This window comes from Rhinichthys klamathensis, unplaced genomic scaffold, assembly GCF_029890125.1.
Source record: "Rhinichthys klamathensis goyatoka isolate OS25496 unplaced genomic scaffold, OSU_Roscu_1.1 h1tg000192l_1, whole genome shotgun sequence".
Taxonomy (NCBI): Eukaryota; Metazoa; Chordata; class Actinopteri; order Cypriniformes; family Leuciscidae; genus Rhinichthys; species Rhinichthys klamathensis.
Window position 1 is genome coordinate 3,389,173 of NW_026606718.1, and position 20,310 is coordinate 3,409,482.

A 20,310-nucleotide genomic window follows, 5' to 3' on the forward strand; every position below is an offset into this window, starting at 1 on the left:
TAGGCAGCAGCATCATCATAATTGTTCAGCACCATTCTCACCTTAAGTCATCTTCAGTAGGTGAGTGGGGTAAGATGAGCCTTTTTTTTTTTTTTTTGGTCCTCAAGATAAGAGAAAATTAGGCAGCAGTAGTGCAATGAAAGTATCTAAAGTAATTTCAGGATGTTTCCTATATAATTGATGACAAAGGGTTAAAAAAATATGGCTTCTTATTAATAAAAGGGTTCCTGTGGCTCAATTTACCCCAGGTTAGGGGTAAGTTGATCCCAGTCAGTGGGTAAGTTGCACCATCTGGGTGTAAACTGACCATCTAACTGAATCTGAATCAAACCCATGTGACATTTTAAAGACAATTTACCTCTTTTAAAAACTAATTTAATAATCAAATTTCCTTTTACACATAGTCAGATTTGTTTTCTTAAAGCCAACTTAAACAACATAAAACCAATCGAATTTGTAATTTAAATATATTTAATTGTTTGCATTTCTGAAACAATATGTTGAACACCAAAGTTGTAACCTTCCCAATAACAGACTAAATAGAATGTTTGTTAAGTAATATCAAATAAAAACTGAATTAGAATGAATGAATAACTGAAACTTATAAACATTTAGTCAAAAGGTTCATTGCATTTTTTTCTGCAATGCCAAACATGTTAGGCCATTAGGGACAGATATATGATTATAATCTGGTGAAAAGCACCTTCTGGTTCTTATCAGAGAAGGATTTGGTGTAATTGTACATTGTTTCCTATCAAATAAACTCAAACTCAAAAAATATATATATATATATATATATATAAACTAAACCAGTTGCATAATATTACATTGAAATTACACCAGTTTATACTTCAGAGATTTAACTTAAGTGCCTTATGGTGGGGTAAGTTAAAATGCTAGCTCAATTTACCCCAATGCATTTGGCTCACTTTGCCCCACAGCTGTCATTTTGGACAAAACTATACTAATTCAGATTAATATTTAAATGATTTGCATGTTTCATACATTGCTAAATCACCAATATCATAAATATTTTTAGACCTGGGCAAATTTCATTTGATGTAACAGCTATTACATCTGGTATACTAAAATGTTACTTTGACAAGCCAAAAACAGTTTTTAATTAAAGCAAATGATTGCCTTCCACTCCTCCCATGTGTTTCTCTTTTTTCACAGTCTGGCAGAAATGATGGGTGGTCACATGACAATAAAAGTGTACGGTTGTCAAGATAAAGGGGGTGGGTCAATTTACCCACTGGCTCATCTTACCCCACTCTCCCCTACACTTTAATCTCCATTAGTGAGGAGAGGTGGTCCTTCTGCAAACTAGTGCGTCATTTTTTTGTTTTGCGTCAACGGCCGCGTAGATTTTCTTCGACTGATTTCTGATTGCACTGAATCGAGGAAGGACATGTAATATATAGATGCGTCCTGGGTTTTTTTACGTCTTGTGAAATTATTTATATACCGTTTTATGTGTTGCTATTATAGTATTTTAATATTATAATGTTGCAACAGGGTTAATTTGAAACCTCGATAAAGACAAATGACAAACCACAACCATAATATCAACCAGTGCTCCTGCTTCAGACACTGCCAGCCATATCATAGCACAAAATAAAAAAACATATCCGTGTTTTTTATATGATTGAAACGGAGAAATAGATCTCACACACATTTTTAATACTTATTTTCCGATTCGTTCATTGTCCGCGACCAAAATGACCATTTTATTGCATTCTGGGGGAACGCAGTGGGCGTCCGCTATGAAATTATCCTGTGTTGCAATGGTGATGTTTTTGGGTAAGTAAAAAAAGCTTCTGCTATTGAAAAAATAAATAAACAAGCCCATCATTAAAATGATCATTTGACATTTTAACGATTTCAATAGCCTTCCAGCCAAACAGATGTGATTTCAGTCATGTTTCCCTGCCTTGGCTAGAGCCTGTTATTAATATTATGCGTTTTAAGAAAGAATGCAAATAAAATTAGGTGTGGGGCATATGTTATTACAGTACATTATAGCGTTTGATGGTGATTATTATTGCAGATTAATAATTGTCTCCATCAGCATTATCTGCGTTTTACTGTGATGCCATTGTGAGCGCATTTAGATCAGATTATGAAACGCTAGGTCATAATTGGCTACATTTTTTTTTTTTTTTCAGTTTATTGTCAAACAATAGGAAACGGCACTTCTGGGTTTTTTCTTCCAGACGCAGATTTGATGACATTGAGCATTGCTGCGTTTTTTAATGATCTGTTAAGCATACAATTCCGTGTCATATTAATGATATCTACAATCCACACTGTTTTTATCACGTTTGTTTATATTTTCCAGTAGATCTTTCTTCAGTTTACATCGTTGAACCAGTAGGAGGCGACAAGTGAATGTGTTTATGTGAGTCAGTCGTAGAATCTTGAACTCAAATGATTACATAAAAAAAAACAATGACTAAAGCAGCAACGATGAAAAAACTAGTTCTACTTTTGCTTCAATTATTATACCATTTTTGTTGACGGCGCAAAAAAATAAATAACTGGTGATATTGTATGATAAAATTGAGAGCGGGAGAAAAAGTGGGTGTCACATTTGATTTCATCACAACCAGATGAATACAAATGGTCACAGTATATAACATTTGAAGACGAGGAACAGCACTTTTAAATAATAATAACAACAATAATGACAGTTAAATAGGAAAATATGGAGACAATACTGCAGGTTGAGGAAAGGGGGCTTGGGATAGTTCACTTAAAAATGTTGTCATTACATACTCACCCGCAAGTTGTTCCAAACCTGTATTAGTTTCTTTCTTCTCTTGAACAAAAAATAAGATATTTTTAAGAATGTTGGAAACCAGACATGGTTGACTAATTGACTTGCATATATTTTTCCTACTATGGAAGTCAATGTCAACTGTCTGGTTTCCAACATTCCTTAAAATATCTTCTTTTGTGTTCAACAGAAGAAAGAAGCGAATACAAGTTTGGAGCGACATGAGGGTGAGTAAATTATATGACAACGTTTTCATTTTTGGGTGAGCTATCCCTTTAATGGAGAAAAGCAATATTGAACAGACATTTCACTTTGTAAACAACATGTAATACAAGGTGCTTCAGAGCAAACCAATGCATTAATAAAAAAAGAGAAAATGTTTAAAAGAGACTCTGAATGTCTGAACAAACACACAAGCTAGCAAGCTAAAATAATGCAAATCATAAACAACCAATGTGTGTGTTCTGGTTGTGAATAGGTTTACTGCTACAGATGTGGTCTCGTGGAACTGCTGCTGTTGAACGTTACATGAGGATTATTTATTTCAACAGAAGGCATACAGTATGCCCTACTTTCTTCTGCTTAATCCATGTGGTGTAGTCCACATTTTTTAATTAATTAAAGTTTTATTACTTAACTATGGCTCATTGTCCTGTAGGCTTAACATAAAGGAAAAAGAGCTGCACACACCAAAAGAGTATTCTTAAAACGATTGACTGGGGAAGTTGCGTTCAAGTTTAAGTGAATACAGTGCAGTTTTTTTAGAAAGTCACCAGAGGGCGTAAAACACAGCATTTCACTGACAGAAGATGAACATGAGATAGAATTATAAAACCCAGTTTCACTAAACTATCTCCAAAAATCGTAATATTTCCCATCCTAGATGATTTAATGAGGTTAAAAGATAAGCATATTTTGTTATTTATTTATTGATTCATTGCAATATCATTCATAAATGTGGCTTAAGTATGCAGATATACGTATTTTAGGACATTAGATGTATTTTTAAAACAAATATTAATGCATGGATATTCTCAGCTTTCATCATCTAGTCTAGAGCACAGTGAATTCCATTGGCAAAATTATTTGCACACCAATACCCCATTCAGGTATACAGATGCATTGACTATGAATTGCAGGAATATTGGTGCAGCATCCTATTCTATTGGAGATTGAAGTTAATAATACATTTCAGTTTGCTTTCTGAAAAATACTGAATTATTCCACTAGCCACAAAAGCTATTGAACTCAATTTCACTATAGAAACCTCTTCCTCTTCAGTATAAACGTAGACTACCGCTCAAAAGCTGTTGTAAATTGCACAAAAAAGAATTACAGTAAAGACATTGTTACAAAACAATCGGTTTCCACAAAAATATTAAGCAGCACAACTCTTTTCAACAGTGTTAATGATAAGAAATGTTTTTTGAGCAGCAAATCAGTATATTAGAATGATTTCTGAAGGATCATGTGACACTGAAGACTGGAGTGATGATGCTGAAAATACAGCTTTGCATCACAGGAATAAAAAATAAGAGTTGATTTAAATTGTAATACTTCATAATAGTACTTCTTACTGTATTTTGATCTAATAAAAATCCTTGGTGAGTATAAGATACTTATTTTAAAGACAAAAAACCCCACAAAAAAACACACACACAATCCCAAACTTTTAAATTCATACAAACTTGAAAGATAAACTATAGAAAATATTGGAGAAAATCTACCTAAGAAAAATAGTTTACAAGAATATGTTTTACTCATTACGTTATTTTAGATTTTTAGTCTTATTTTAAAGGGACAGTTCACTCAAAAATAAAAATGATGTTTTGAAGTGATTTCATTCCAAAACTGTTCTTTCTTTCTTCCGTGGAACATTGTATGGACTCCTTTCATGCAATGAAAGTAAATGGTATCAAGAGCTGTCACTCTCCAAACAGAGCAAAAAAGCAACTTGCTCTTTTTGTAAGGAACAGACTCAAATTTAAGATGTTATTTACTGAGTTATGGTCACCATTCACTTTTATTGTATGGAAAATCTGCTTTGACATTCTGCTATAAATACCTCTATTTGTCTAGATAAAAAAAAGGTAATTATACAGTTTTCTAAAGACATTAGGCTAGGTTGAGTAAATGATGACAGGATATTTATTTTTGGGTGAACTCTCCCTGAAAATAATGGATCAATGGATACAATCCAACTGCAGTAACAGTTGTCTGTAAGCCGAATATGACATATGGCAGAGAAAACAATTGCTGTTAACAAGCTGGTGAAGATCTGCTTCTCACAGAAATACAGATGTCTCACTCTTCTTATTTACTGTGCTAACATACCATGTTCAAAGTTTTGCCCACAACATTTCAGTCATTAAGCAGAAAGTAAAATGTGGTGCATTAAACCGTCTAAACAGATTTGTTGCCATAACATTGCTTTTAACAACCTTATACTGAAATAAAAGAGAGGTACGAGCAGTGAAATGTCCCAGTGCTGTTAGACTGTATATCAGCACACCTAAAACTAACATATTAATGTTACAGATATATACACAATACACTATATGAGTCAAAATCTGCTAATTAAATGTAAGGAATCATGTAATAATTTATACTCTTTTATTGGAAAATGAAACAACATCTTATCAAACTTTGATAACTGCCTTAATCTTTTAAACAACAGAAGATAGGGCTCAAACTACATTTTATAAGTCACCTGTAAAGTTTATAATATATATATATATCTCATCAGCATATGAGGGCCTAATTGAACGACTGCAGGGACTCATCTCAAGATCAATCATTTAACAGTTCATCTATTGCCAAATTTATGAAAAAAAAGATCAGTCGAGAATAGAGAATAAAAAATTATTGAAAATATTCAAATCATAAATGTAAGAATCAAAATAGTTCATGAATTAGAAAATGTCCATCAAAATCAACACGTTGAATGATGTTAACTATAACCTGCCAAAGTTTTTCTATTGGACTGCTGTTTATTCTCTTTAGCATGCAGGGTGAAGAACAAATTTATACTCACGTGCGTTATGTATTATGCGCGTTATTGTCTCTGACAGACAGCATGTTGATGCTACTCAGCCCGCCATTTTCTCCCTGCTCTCGGAAAGCAATAGCGTAGTCAAAACATCCGGTAGTGTGGGTTTTCCATGTACTCGCTGGAACTCTCCTTCTCGTAAATATTTCTGTGTCTTGTGCACGTTATACAGTATTTTGACAGACATCGATGTTGTAATATTCAAATGATGTGGATTTGTACAAACATTACAAGGTAATGTTTATTTGTGTCTTAGCCGGAAAGTATTCAGTGAAGTGATTTATGAGTGTGTTATGTTGAGGTTTTTAGTTCTAATATTCCAATCGACAGAGTTTTTGACAGATGTAATAACATGCATAAGGGGTGAACTACGTTTGATTTTTGGGTAATTATAAAATGTGCTTTAGACGTTCAAAATGCTTTTTGGGTAGGTCATTATACTTATTTTATGGACTAAAGTTTATTTCATGGCTTAAATAAATTAGATGTTACTCAGAGACTGACATGTTTGGCTTGTCATAAACGTTACATTTAGCTGTCACGAATCCATTGACTTTGGAAAATCGAGTTATTCAAAAATCAAATCATTTTTTTTACCAAGAAATGAGTGTTTTTTATGCACCAAGTTGTTTGTTTTGTCTCTTATAACAATTAGTTTTTTTATTTAAACCCTTGAAAATGCAAATCCTGTTGTAAATAATAGTGAAAAATCACTTTTTCAAACAGATGTTCCATTATTTCCCCTTAGCAGATTTTGACTCATATATATATTAAAATGTTATTATATTATTATTATTATTTGTTTGTTTATGCATGCATATACAGCTCCACAACGTACCTTGTCCACATTTCTCCTTTAACCATAACCTTGAGAGCAGATAAAAGAGGACAGAGACAGCGCAGGGAGGGTGTAGGGATGGGGTTTGTCAGGGACTGTTGTGAGAGAGGGCGAGAGAGAGCTACACTGCAGTATTTTATGCCTACAGCACTCTAAACCGGTGAATATTGATACATGCATCAAAACGGTTCTCCAAGAGTGGGCTGGAGACATCAGCAGTAGTCAGACCCTGTATTTTCATGCTCATATAAACCCAAACAGTCATGTAAGAGAGTTTACCGATACATTGTAGCTTTTTAACGACAACAGTTAGACTATTATTTATTAAAATGCATGAATTCAGTGATTAAATGTGCATGGGGAATGCGAAGGAGTTCTGAAGCGCCTCTGCTGTAGCGCAGAGAGAAACCGACTAAATATACATGAAAGTAAAAGGGAGGGAGGGTGGGGACGACATTGACGTAGTGCCGGTGTTGAGTAACACACCCGGCCGAGTGCTGACTCTGCGTGTGTGTGTGTATTTGCTGAACATGCGTGTGTGTCTCTGTGTGTGTTTATTAGGATCCAGCACCAGCACAAAAACACAAGTATAATGAATCCTTGTATATCTGTATAGTTCAAATGTTGCTATGTGGGCACTGTGAATATAACGCACTATAAATCACTGTGATTACTGGAGGTATTCACGTACACATGAGGTTTGTGTGTGTCTGTGTTCTCCCGAACACAGCTGCTGTAGTTCTTGCTCTCTATACGTGAGGACACCTGATTTTCCGAGAGGGAGGGGGACGGACTAAAACTGCAGCACTTTGAGGGGGGTGGGGATGGTATGGGAGGGTGTGACGAAGTTGCTGCTACTACTGCAGAGAGCCGGGCCGATAAAGCATAACTGCTGCAGCAGTGGGAACTTGTCCAGAACTTGTTGCAGAATGGTGTCCATTTGGCAGAATTGTCCAAATGGTGCAGAGGTGGAGAAAGTAAACCTTCCTGATAGACAAAATGATGACATTTTAGCTGTTGATTCAATACAAATAATGTCACCCAGTGTAAGCTTAATGTAGATAGAGATAAAGAATTTTCCATGTTTTCTACATGTGACCACATGTCCCACTTTTCCACTATCAGGCCAAACCGTTCTAATTGCCTAACCGTTCCATTCTGTGCCGATCCGGCCGTGGTTTAATTTTCCTCTCTGGGACTCATAAGGGAGCTTTTTGGAATCTAATACAAATGCGTCAGTCATTGCCTTGGTTCTTTTAATTTCATTATTAAAGGAATAGATCCCTTAAAATTTTTGATTCTGTCATATTTTACTCACCCTCAAATTGTTTCAAACCTGTATGAGTTTCTTTCTTCTGCTGAACACAAAAGAAGATATGTTGAAGAATGTGGGTAACCAAACAGTTGATGTACCCCATTGCTTCCATAGTATTTCTTTTTAGTATTATAAAATTTAACCACCCATTTACCTCTTCCAGTCAGAATTTAGAGTCAAAAATAGCCATTTTATGTTAAGGTACACTTTTTAACTGTTTGAAAGTTATATAAGACCACTATGCAACTTATTTTGGAAGTTTAAAGAACAGCTTTTATATCGGTTGGGAATAACATTTCTACTCATACTTAAATTAATGACTTAATTTCAGTGACTTTAGATGAAAAAAACGTGGACCAATCAGATGACAGGAAAATCAAACGGCAGGAATTATACATGTCTATATATTTACATATCTTGTAGCCTGTCCAACGACTTCCATGGATGTGCTGGTGCAACAACAGATCAACGCTCTCAACGGAACTGATGTCAGAATCCCGTGTACATTCACCTCATGCTACAAGCTGGACCCCAAGCAATTTGCCATGAACTGGACCTATCAGGAGACACTCAACAGCACAGAGGAGATGGTGAGAGAAAATAAGAGACTTAAAATGTTAAATATCATCAATATTAGCCCCTTTCACACATACAGTCTTTACTGGTAAATTACCGGTAAGAGATCATGTGTGAACCGGACCTTTTCAAAAATACCTGTAAATTGGTTCCAGCAATTTACTGGTAAGGGAAGTTGTAACAACACTACCAGTAAATTACCAGTAATGTGTTCTGTGTGAATGCGGAATGAAAATTGACGGTATGATCACGTACAATGTCAGAACGTGCTGACGTAAGAAGTCTGCTTTGTGCCAATCATAAAGTTCTTATGGATATAATGCGATTACTCAGCACTGTTTACAGTTTTTCTTTTTAAATACGCGCTCGATGATCATCTTTGACCGTTGCGCCACATCTCACAGCTTTTTCAACGTGTCGTGCTCGAGACCCCACCTTCTTTTCCATTCATCAGTATTATGCGTGTCTCGTGTTTTTAAGATAAAATTGAACAGATGGTGAAACTAAAGCAGATAGCTGTTGCTTGTGTGAACAGCATATTTGTGTATTTACCAGTAAAGTCATTCTGGCAATTTTACGGTAATTTACCGGGATTTCTGTGTGAAAGGGGCTATTGAAATATCAATGTTTACAGAAATATAAAAGTCAGACGAATCTTTTGTTTCGTCACTTTTCTCAATCTACCTTCAATTTCTTCTTTTCAAAGTTCATGACCTATAAGAACAGGATAACACCCCTGAAGCCAAGCCGATTTGGAGAGCGAGCTATTTTTTCGGGAAACCTAGATAAGAATGACCTCAGCATCACTATCTTAGATGTGCAGTTGACAGACGATGGAATCTACAATTGCTATGTGCGCAACCCTCCAGATCGCATTCAGGGTCACGGCACCATCCAGTTCAACGTCTTGACTGAATGTAAGACTTCAGCATGGGCTAAGAGGCTGTACGAAAAGTTTTGGGTCTTCAACCAGGGTTGCTTCAAGACAGGCCATGATAAATAGGATTTCATTATTGCAGGTGTTGTTAAGTCCAGGATTAGAATAGAGTGCTGCAGAGATAGTATATTTTTGTAGGTCAACCCGGAAATTTGCATCACCCTGGTTCCCTTGACAAAAACCCAATCAGATGTTTCTATTGGCTTTTGGAATATTGTAGAAAATAATCTCCTCAACCAACAAAAAGTGTATTATTCTTTTCACAAATTAACACAGCTTCTATCCTTTTAAAGCCTAAATGCAACCAGCAGGAGTAAAAAGCTAAACATAGGAAATAAACGAACTACACCACGGTTGCATTATTTCAACATCACCATCACTAAGCTTCTAACAACTGTCAGTCTTTAAAGAAACACTAGAAAATTATAGAAGACTTTAATAGCTACTGTCTGCTTTAGCATCCCTTTAATGGCAACATTGAGAATGCAACCAGTACTAAGATTTTGGCTGTTTAGCATAGGCCAGTTAGCCACTGGAGGTAGATGCTGTAACTACTCAATCTTGGCCCAGAAAGATTTTATTTCATTTTTTTTACATTATTTTACAAAAAAAATCAGAATATACTTTTTCCACTGAAGAAATATGCTGCTTTGGTGAAGTTTGTTGTTAGCATCTCTTCTTTTTCTCTATTTTCCTCTGCCCAGTGCCACCACCAAGGGATTCGACCATCGCTGTCGCCATCGGGGCATCTGTGGGGGGCATTCTTGCTTTGCTCATTCTGTCCATGGTAGTGGTGAAGTGTATTCGTAGACATAAGAACCAGGAGCTGATCTCAGACGAGCAGAAGATGGAAGAAGAGGGCAAAGTAGATGGAGAAGGAGGAACAGAAGAAGCAACAAAGTAAGAATTTTTTCTTCTTCTTTTCTTTCCCAGTATTTGAGTATTTCGTCTCTGTAAACAAACTGCTCACTTTGAATCCTGAAACAGACAGCCCTAACCCGCCATCTTAGCCATGGAGGCCTAACGTAGGGTGGAGCTCCATCCTTCACGTTCTGGTAAAACTGATTGCTAGCTAGTGTGTCTTGGTGGTCATGTGACTGTGGTTGACAGTGGCTCTTTCAAGTTCTCTTTCCATCATTGTTTCATCAGTCTGTCCTTCTTGTTTTTAGGTTGAATTCTGAATTCTCTGGTTGCTATCAGTCTTTGTAGTCTTTCTTTATCTGGGGTGCGTTTCCCGAAAGCATCGTTAGCCAACTATGGTCACAAGTTCCGTCGTTATCAGCATAGTTCAACGAGTCGGTGTTTCCCGAAACCATCGTTCCAACGAACATTCGCAAACACCATCGCAAAGTTGTGTGGTTGGAATGACAGCTCTTGAGCTGTGGTTAGAAGCAGAGTTTCTGGACCTAATAAATCCTTAACTTGAGCAAAATAAGCAAGCTAACATTCAGTACAACCTGTGTCTTTTATTTAGAATGCATACAAATGTCGTTTACGTCTTTAAGTTTGTCAAGAGATTTAAAGCACCGTTTTTGAAGACTGCGCATGTGCGAACATGCTCTGCTATGTAAGAACGAGCCTATGATTAAATCTAGAAATAAAGGGAAATAACTGAGAAAAATTAGAACTATTCCTCAGATGCCATGTCTGTAATTTATATCAAAACATCTAGCATTAATTCGATCTCAAACAGTTTCATTAAAATAAGTTATTACTCCACCACATGCGTGACGTCATAAACCAATGTGTTTGAACACCACTTTGCGACAATATGGTTTCGGGAAAGGGAAACAGTCATGACTAGCTAGTTGATTTCTTCAACGATGCATCGTACTATGGTAGTTAAGCAGCGAGTTACGTTGTTGTACGGGAAACGCACCCCTGGTTAGGTTCTGTTGTGTCTGTTTGTGGTGGTTGTTGTCAGTGTTTTTTCAGCTAACCAAATAACTGCTCTTGCGATATATATATATTCCACTCAATATGTATATGTATATATGTATTGCAAGAGCAGGTCTTGTGCAGTTATTTGGTTTGCTGAAATACACTATATATATACATATATATACAAATACAACAATGCAAGTGAATCATTGAATCAGTAGTTTGAACTGCTTAATTGAAAGTAATGCCAAAGGATTCACAGAAATTACATTTTCGAACTTTTTGGAACATTTTGGAATTTTTCCAACCGAGGTTCTGGCAAATGAATCATTGAATTAGTATTTTAAACCCAATTCATTGAGACTATCAGAAAAAATAATAATAATCTTGGATCACGATTTTCTTTTCCTACAAAATGATTAAATATACTGTTAATAATAAATTCTCACATTTCATTGTCTTTCTTTTACCTTCCAGAAATTTATGCCTCCTGCCTGAAGATATTTAAAATTTGTTGTACTCTTCGTCCTGTAACGTCTCATTCAACATTCCTCAGTTTTCTTGTGTAGCGACCAAACATGTCATGTTAGGAAGATCTCTGCCACAGTGCCATGACGTCCAATCACTGGTGAGAAATCACAAAGGGTTTTATACTGCCTCTTCCACTCAATATGGCAGGCTAATGTGATAACAACTGTGTCCTACAGAACTGTTTATTTGGTCCACCCTTTTTTCAAAGTCAGTATGTATGTTTTCTTTCAACTACTGCCACTATTAGCACTATAAATATTAGCCATCCAGTATTTCTGCTAAGAATTTTCTAAAAGGGAGAGTTTTAAATTATTCAAAGTCCTGCTTTATTACTGCCAAAGTTACCTTTATGGTGTTTATACTTTTTGACAGTTTCTTGAGAAATCACTGCCCTCAACGTCCTCTTTATGTGGATGCAGAAACATAATGTGTGTGTTTGTGTGTGTGCCTTCTCGTTGTGCCAGTTTGCAAAATGCTGTGCTGTTTTTACAATCCAGCATGCACAACAGCAGAATATTTAGCAGTGATACCTTGAACCTACCATTATGTCAGGACCATGACTATCCATCAAAATCTATCATTTTCTTGTTTATATAACACACCTCCAAAACATGTACAATCATTGCATGACAATTTTCTTATACATGATACACACAAATTGCACAAAACAAATCATTACTTTGCATAAGCATCTGGCACATTCTATGAATAGAGTACACTTTGGTGTCCCATGACTTTTTAAAAGCATTAAGGCCCTGACACAAAAAGCAGATGGTCGGCCATCGGCCAACATCGGGCCATCGTTGAACGTCAGTTGGCCCAGTTTTTGTGGTGTGTTCTGTACCGTCTGCACTAGTTGGACTTTGTCGGGGGTATTTTGGCCGATTGAGCACGTCATCTTACCTTATGTTTTCATAACTTAAGCTGCCTGAAATTAAAAAAAGTGATCAGCATGATTGATATTTAATGGGAATGTGGCTAATGTTTCCACTTTTGAATGACGAATATAGACTATTGATACCTGCTGATATAGACAGTTGTTTTCTTACACGCAGGTGCAGAACGCATGTGCTGACAGTCGCCTGTAGCCTTTACGTTGTCTTCAAGTCCTGGGCCCGTATTCCTAAAGAATCTAAGAATCCTTTTAGAAAACTCTTAATTTAGCTTAAAAACTTTTACGTAGGAGTCTTAGCTTAAGAGCGATTCGGCGCCGATCTGAGAGCAACTCTGAGTAAGGAAAAGACAAAAACTCTCATCTTAGTGAGGAGGCGGGGCTGACCCCGTTGCTATGTATGACACAATCTTTTGAAGACTGTGATTGGTTGGTTGTCCAAGAAGGAAAAAAAAGAGCCATTTTAAGTATAGAGTTTACTCACACACACACACACACACATTATATTTATGTATATAAATCCTTTTTTTTTTACCTTGCTGTTAATTTGATTGGCTTAGAATGATAAAAATTGTTCCAATCTTTCCAATTACACTGATTGCTGTCTATTTAAGTGGTGGTTTGAATGTTTGTTTTGAAAACATGGATTAAAAAACAAGAAAGACGAGAAAGCCTGACTGGTCAGAAGAACCGTGTTTACTGTTAGCCGAGTTAGTGGATGAACACTAGGCCGTCCTTAAAGGAAAATTCGGGCAGGGTGTCACAGCATGGAGCGAGAAGCGGACGTGGGAGCTTATAGCGCACATTATTAACGGTTCATTCCCCTGCTTGTGCGCACCAGGGAAGCCTGCTATATTCATAAATACAGTTTTTTGAGCCTGCAAGGTGGGAATGTCCAGTGGAAACTAAATGAACTGCGACACAATAAGAGGTTCTGAAAGTGCTGTAATGTTTGTGTGATCACTGCTTACAGAAGGTTGTCACAGACCCAAATCACTATTGCTTTATTGTATTTTCCCATTTGCCAAATATCTTAATGTAGTGATCATTTCTGGCGTTATGGCATTCCTGCGCTGTGTCGGAGATATTAGCGTGTCTCTAATAAGATCAGTCACAAACATGATCACTGCACAATCTCATCTATAGCGTCTTATTAACTCACTGTCGTCATCTATTGTCTGCATCACATTTCTTCTCCCTCTTCATCGTTCTGTCATTTTCTCCTCTGCTAAAGAAACTCTTAAGCCTCTTAAAAGTCCTCATCCATACTCCTAACAATTTTGACCTTAAGACCTCTTTTAAGGGTTAAGATGCTTTCTGAATTACTTTTTTCTTTACTAGGATTTTTTCTTTAATTTTAAGAGTAAACGCCCACATTTCTAAGAATTTTCTTAGAATTTTGTCACTAGGAGCTACTTTTTACATTAAGATTCTTTAGGAATACGGGCCCAGCTTTTTAAGGTGACAACACAGTCGGCTTTCATCGCCGCTAGTTCTTTAACATCGTCTTGGTGTGTCACGGCCTTTAGAGGCACAAATCCCTTGGTGTTTTTGTTATGACCTATTAGAAACTGTATGCTTGTTATCTAATATAAAACTAATGTAGCATGAAGAGTCGGTAGGTTTTTTTTTTTTTTTTTTAAATGGCGATTTTAGTCTGTTCCACCTCAGAGGACTTAACTTTCTTGTCTATATCTAAAAATTAAAATCATAGAAGAGTTACATGATTTTAAAATATGGACATTGAAGTTTTTAACATTCTGCTAATAGTAAAAAATAAGTGAATTTTAAATTCAATTTAAAAAACATATTTTTTCCATTACAAAAACAAAATGTGTAACATTCCTTGTAAAGCCCAAAAAATAAGCTAAATTGGACCCTTTTACAGCATGACAGAAATTATGAATATAAATATACATATATATATCAGTCAAATATCCTATGGAGCGACAGCTTAATTTATGCCAAATTTGCAACCCTAAAATATTTTTTCAAGTTTCAGGCATTTTGTACCCTATTTATAGAAAATGCCATTTACAAAACACTGTTTTCACACACAAACATCGTCATTTCAGGTGCAACGATTATGTGGCATTTGAAACATTCTGGTGGATACTTATATTTTTTTGATAAAAACCAAAAAACAAATTTGATTGTTGATATTATTGTGTTTGATAAGTATGTTGTGGTGTGTTATTTGGAATGTGTGAATTTATTTCACATTAGTATCTATATACGTTTATTTTTTTTCTCTGTACTGAATTTATGAACACTTCATTTTTAACCTGATAATCAATTTTCACAGCTAATCTTATAATCTGAAAGAGGCTTAAAAAAGGTTCAAATTGAAACTGTTCATCACTGGTGAAAGATGATTGAATGCGTCAAATTTAAATGAAAGTGAAACATTTCATGGAAAGATAAAAAAATCAGAAGAATTGAATTTGGGTATACAGAGGAAATAATAACCTTTTATTGATTCACTTCTACCTTTTTCCCAAAAGAAAAAGAACAAAACCAAAACCAGACATTTAGTTCTGTTTAAAAAATATATAATCTGTTTCCATATCGAATGTGTTGGGAATCCATTTTGATTGTAAAACAAACATTGATTGTGAACTCACTTTCAGTGGACTCATAGTAGTATATAGACTATGGACTGTGTAGTAGATTATGTAGTGAAGGGGCAGTTCCGCTACATATCATCTGCTATAACAATTTCAGCAAAGAATAGCATCAACGTTATAACAGTATGATTTTGTGTTGTGTTCAGGAAACGTGAGAAGTATTTTTTAAATAGTTTAATTCAATAAAAAGAAATATATCTAAATATATATATATATGTTGTAATCTTGAATGATGTTGAAAAGTCTGTCTATTTAAATTGAAGCAATTAATAGAGATGTAGGTTAGAACATTACATCACATTACATTCATTAATAAACAGTTCTTCTTTGTTCTGGCATAAAAAAAAACTGTACAGTATTTGCCTTCAAACCATAACAGTTTACTGTAGTACTTATTTTACTTCAATATTTATAGTTACTCGGTTCGCATGCTGTAAAAAAACATTTATGCAGCACAGGCCCAAAGCCTGGAGCCACAGTGATTTTGAGCCTAGGATGCCTCACCCTTAGCAGGGCAAAGCCAACACATTTTTTGGCTTATGTTCAGGCACTCTTTAACTCACTGAGTGCCCTTCTGATTGGGTTACGCTGCTTTTTTTCTCACTGCAAATGTATTATGTTACAGTTCCCCATCATCTCTTATCTAATTAACCATGGCTTTACTACAAATAATAATAATAATTTTTTTTTTTTAAAGATGGTTATCCATGGTTACAACAAATAAACCATAAACCATTGCTAACCATAGTTTCTCAATGGTATTAGTGATAAAACTGTGGTTATACATATGGAAATCAATCCACCCAAAAAAAAACATGGTTACTACATGTTTACTATAACAAAACCATGGTTAGGGATATTGTATTTTATGGATCATGACATGTTACATTGCTTCTTGTTATATCACTAACAAAAAATGTACCAAAAATACATGGTAAATCCATGCTGTTGTACCACTATAATTTGCTGTTACCTCTATACTTTTTTGTATGAATGTATTCTTATTTATGTATTCTGTTTATTACTATTATTTGAATTCAACATCTTTAAATCAGTGTTGATTTATTAAATATGGACTCAATAAGGTTCTATTGACATTTACATATTGTGTAATCAGAACTGTTAACTGTTATTGCTATGTATTCAATTATAATTTCATACAAAATGACGCTTAGTTACTTTGTTCACGTGCACATGTAGATTGTGAATTATACTGTTTTGTTTGTATGTTTTACGACCCTGTGCATTTTTGCAATTGTGTAGATATCATAATGTGAGTGTCACATAATGTGAGTGACACAAAGACACTCCAAAAGGATAAAACATAACCATCAAGCTCATAATTTGATTTGCTGCACAGCAGTTAACATTAAGCCGTCTTTTGAAATATAGACTGTGGCACAGTGATTTTATGGCTGGTGCATTAATGGTTGCCATTTATAGGTTGAATTGCCTTCATCTCCAGGCAACATGACTCTAAATCCCTGATTATCTTTTAATAATTTTGTCATTATAATTATATAACTATACTATAGGTCAATTATAGCACAGATATGTAACCATGATACCATATTGTTGATTGTACTGCCTTGATGTTTTCCTTAATGCATTTGCCAACACATCAAGATCATACAAGCATTACATGTAAATGGACATAATCAATAACAGCAGTACAGCGAGGCTGGTTGGAATGGCTTGGGGACCAGTTTTTGCATTTTTCATGCATTTTTCCATCATGCATGCCTCTGTTTTAGTATATCTCTGAAGGTCTAACCCTGGCCTACTTTAAATACATATGCTTCGCTGAACCATTACAATGAGCTGCATCACTGATTGTTTTTTTTTTTCAATAAAAACAAAGAAAAAAGCATTTTGTTCCTGTTTTTTTTTTTTTTTTTTTTTTACTATTCACAAAAAATATTTGCATTTTCACTGAAAATATTAGCCTAATAAAGGATAGAAAATTCTGTTGAAATGAAAATCAGTTACTCACCCCCATGATGTTCAAAACCCATTAGGCTTCCTTTCTTCTGGGGAAAACACCTGACGATGATCAGTTCCTTTAAAAGAAATATCAAATATTACAATTATTGTATTAAAATATTGATTTTTTTTTTAGTTTATTGCAGCCTACTGAGCTACTTTCAGCTATGTTGTCAAAAACAGCTAATGTTAGTGCTTGGCAATATGCATTACATGGACATTTGGAGCAGGTAGGCAGAGCAGGTGTTTTTAAGTAGGTTATACTGAGGGAAGCTGACAGAGGGTGTTGAGGGGGCAGCGTCTCTGCAGAGTGATCAACACAATGTAGCTACTGCTGGAGAAAATTGCAGCACAGGCAAAAGTGAAGGTGACTCATGCATGCAAATATACTCAGTAGATATTCATCAAAGTGCCAAATTCAGCTAGACCACAACATCATGACAACTTAAATATAAAGACTGAAAATCTGCCAACAAATTAGGTTAAACAGACCACCATGAATTATTTGAGATGTGCATCTATTGATTACTAATACTCCAATCAGATAAATAATTTTTATTTTAGTTCAAACATATTTTATTTAAATGAATCACATGTAATGTTGGGGGTGCTGCCGCTACAGTGAGTCAGCAAGACAGATGTGATTTAAAAATCTGGTGTAAAAAACCCTTCAGCAACTCAATCTCCCTGCAATTAGTCCGTTTTTAGATGCACAGATGTGCTTGTTTCTTCTTTTTCTTATTTATATTGGTAATTATGTGTATATTACTCAAATAACTTTATTTGTGTATTTATTCTAGAATGACCCAGTCAAATTCCTCATAAGACCAATCTTGCCTAACTTATTAGCACTCTTATGTGTTCTTTTAAGAAAAGGGCAGATATTATATGTGTACAGATTTTGGCAATCTCACAATTATGTGTTTTTATTTAATTTTCCCAACTGTTTCCATAAGGAATCCTCTTTCGATCTTCTCATCGACATGTCTCTATTACAAGAGTAAATTTATAAATGTTTCAGCAATGCTTGGATCTGTGCTGGTGATAATTAAGAACCAATGTTGTTGTTGTTTTTTAGCAGATTTGTCCATTCTCTCTTTTTGTCCCTTTCAAATAGTTTTTAATTAATCCAGATGCATGAAGTTCCCTTTCGAATGGGAACTCACACTGCGTTCTAGGAAGCTAGACCCCTCAGTGTGACCAGTGTCTGAATAACCTGTTTAACCCTCTGGGGTCTAAGGTGTTTTGGGGGTCCTGGAGATGTTTTGACATGCCCTGACATTTGTGCTTTTTTTCAGTTGCTTATAAACATATTAATGGCAAAGGTGTAATTACACTATTTAGCACAAACAGGGCTACCATAATATGTGAGTATGCTAATCCAAAATCGAAAATCCAAACACAGTCTAAGGTCAAATACCTGCAAGACTGTCCAAAAGGACACACAAGCAAAGAATAATCCAGAGCAACAGGCAGAATGAATCAAAACACGGGAAAACAGGACACAATGGCAGAGAATTGCAGACATAACATACGCAAGACTTAGCGAAGAGTGACTGAGAAACTGGTTATTGCCTTTCTGCGATACCTTCTCATTGTAGGCCTCTGCTAGAGAGCTGAGTCTAGAGATTATGTTTAAGCAGACAGGATGTAGGCTGACTAGGTTAAGATAGAATGATGTCAGTCCCTCTGGTTATTCTAGGGGTCGATGCGTATGATCCCCCTGAAGTGATAGGCCAGTGTCTTTTTTTGCCCCTGGTCATATTCCCTTAAAGGAATCTTTCATTAGGTAAATGATCCCAAGCCTTTGAGCTCTGCCCTGTGTCAAATCCTTCTGTTCTACCTAGAATGGTAAGAGTGAACTTCCTGATTGAGGCATGCAGCTTGGGGTCTGGGAATTTGGGAATTTTACTCTGACAATTAGGCCATTTGAGTCTTTAGGGCTTAGTCACAGCCAATCTAGCATGCATTCCCCTCAGCATGGCGGAGTGGGCATTTGTTCCCCATTAGCGTCCTAGGACACAGTGCGAGTTCCCATTCGAAAGGGAACATCTCTAGTTAAAAATGTAACCTTGGTTCCCTGAGAAGGGGTCTCGTTGCCATGCTTCTGCTGCCTACGTGGTCCCTTCAGATGAAGAAGTGGATGACATTTTCTCTAGGTGCCATTCTTATACCTCACAGGGACGTAATAGGCTGTCGCCAGCCGATACAATTTTCGCGTTTAAACACATCCTTCAGACACCGGTCACGCTGAGGTGTTCCCCATTAGTGTCCTAGGACGCAGTGTCTAGTTCCCCTTCTCAGGGAACCAAGGTTACATTTGTAGTCATTTTGTAGACGCAAGTCATTTTTCATGCGCAGAAAGAAATGTGACTATCACATACTGTAAGTGTAATAACACCGTTTGAGGCTTGCCTATATCGAGCTTAAACTGAAGCATTTTTATTAGTATATTTATTTTTATTTTATTTTTTGCATAGCAAATCCTACAAGTACTTTGTATTTGTACTTTGATATATTTGGCTGATAGAACTTTGGTTATGAACAAATAACAGTAATTGCAATACCAAATTGCATTTTTAAATAAACTAATTGAATAATAATATCAATAGAAACTCTTATTTGATGAGAGTTTTAATACGCAAAACAATCTCTTGTACACTGATATTTTGCAAGACAAGCTTTGTCACATCAAAACCTCACCTTCAGCTCTTAGTATTTGTTTGTATAATAATAATAACAATATATACCATACTATAACCATGCTAAATTTCCCCATGAATTGTAAGTTACTCTTTGTAAGTGTAAAGATTTGTAAAAGTGTCTCTTCAGTATAAGTTCTGTCAGGAAACCTAAAAATGTGCCTCACATGGTAACATCTAAGTTATCGGATTTAATTGAT

General features: G+C 35.6%; 1 protein-coding gene across 2 annotated transcripts; it reads left to right on the plus strand.

The window, feature by feature from the left end:
• The first annotated feature begins 1,597 nt into the window (after positions 1–1,597).
• On the plus strand, positions 1,598–12,814 carry scn2b (sodium channel, voltage-gated, type II, beta). Of its 2 annotated transcripts, XR_008808152.1 has the most exons (6): positions 1,599–1,803; positions 8,405–8,571; positions 9,264–9,474; positions 10,199–10,394; positions 10,482–10,549; positions 11,853–12,814. XR_008808152.1 is itself a non-coding variant. In XM_056262482.1 (5 exons), exons 1-5 carry the CDS (start codon positions 1,722–1,724, stop codon positions 11,881–11,883), a joined length of 687 nt encoding a protein of 228 aa, XP_056118457.1. In that variant the 5' UTR covers positions 1,598–1,721; the 3' UTR covers positions 11,884–12,814. The 2 variants fall into 2 exon arrangements, 1 of the variants encoding a protein (XP_056118457.1); XM_056262482.1 differs by lacking the exon at positions 10,482–10,549 and having other exon boundaries at positions 1,598–1,803.
• Positions 12,815–20,310: the final 7,496 nt, after the last annotated feature.

Bases quoted from the DNA above. Each gene is read 5' to 3' on its own strand.
- scn2b (XM_056262482.1), top strand. From the start codon at position 1,722: ATGACCATTTTATTGCATTCTGGGGGAACGCAGTGGGCGTCCGCTATG. The intron at 9,475-10,198 runs GTAAGACTTCAG...TCCTCTGCCCAG, and splicing joins GTTCAACGTCTTGACTGAAT to TGCCACCACCAAGGGATTCG. The intron at 10,395-11,852 runs GTAAGAATTTTT...TTTACCTTCCAG, and splicing joins GGAACAGAAGAAGCAACAAA to AAATTTATGCCTCCTGCCTG.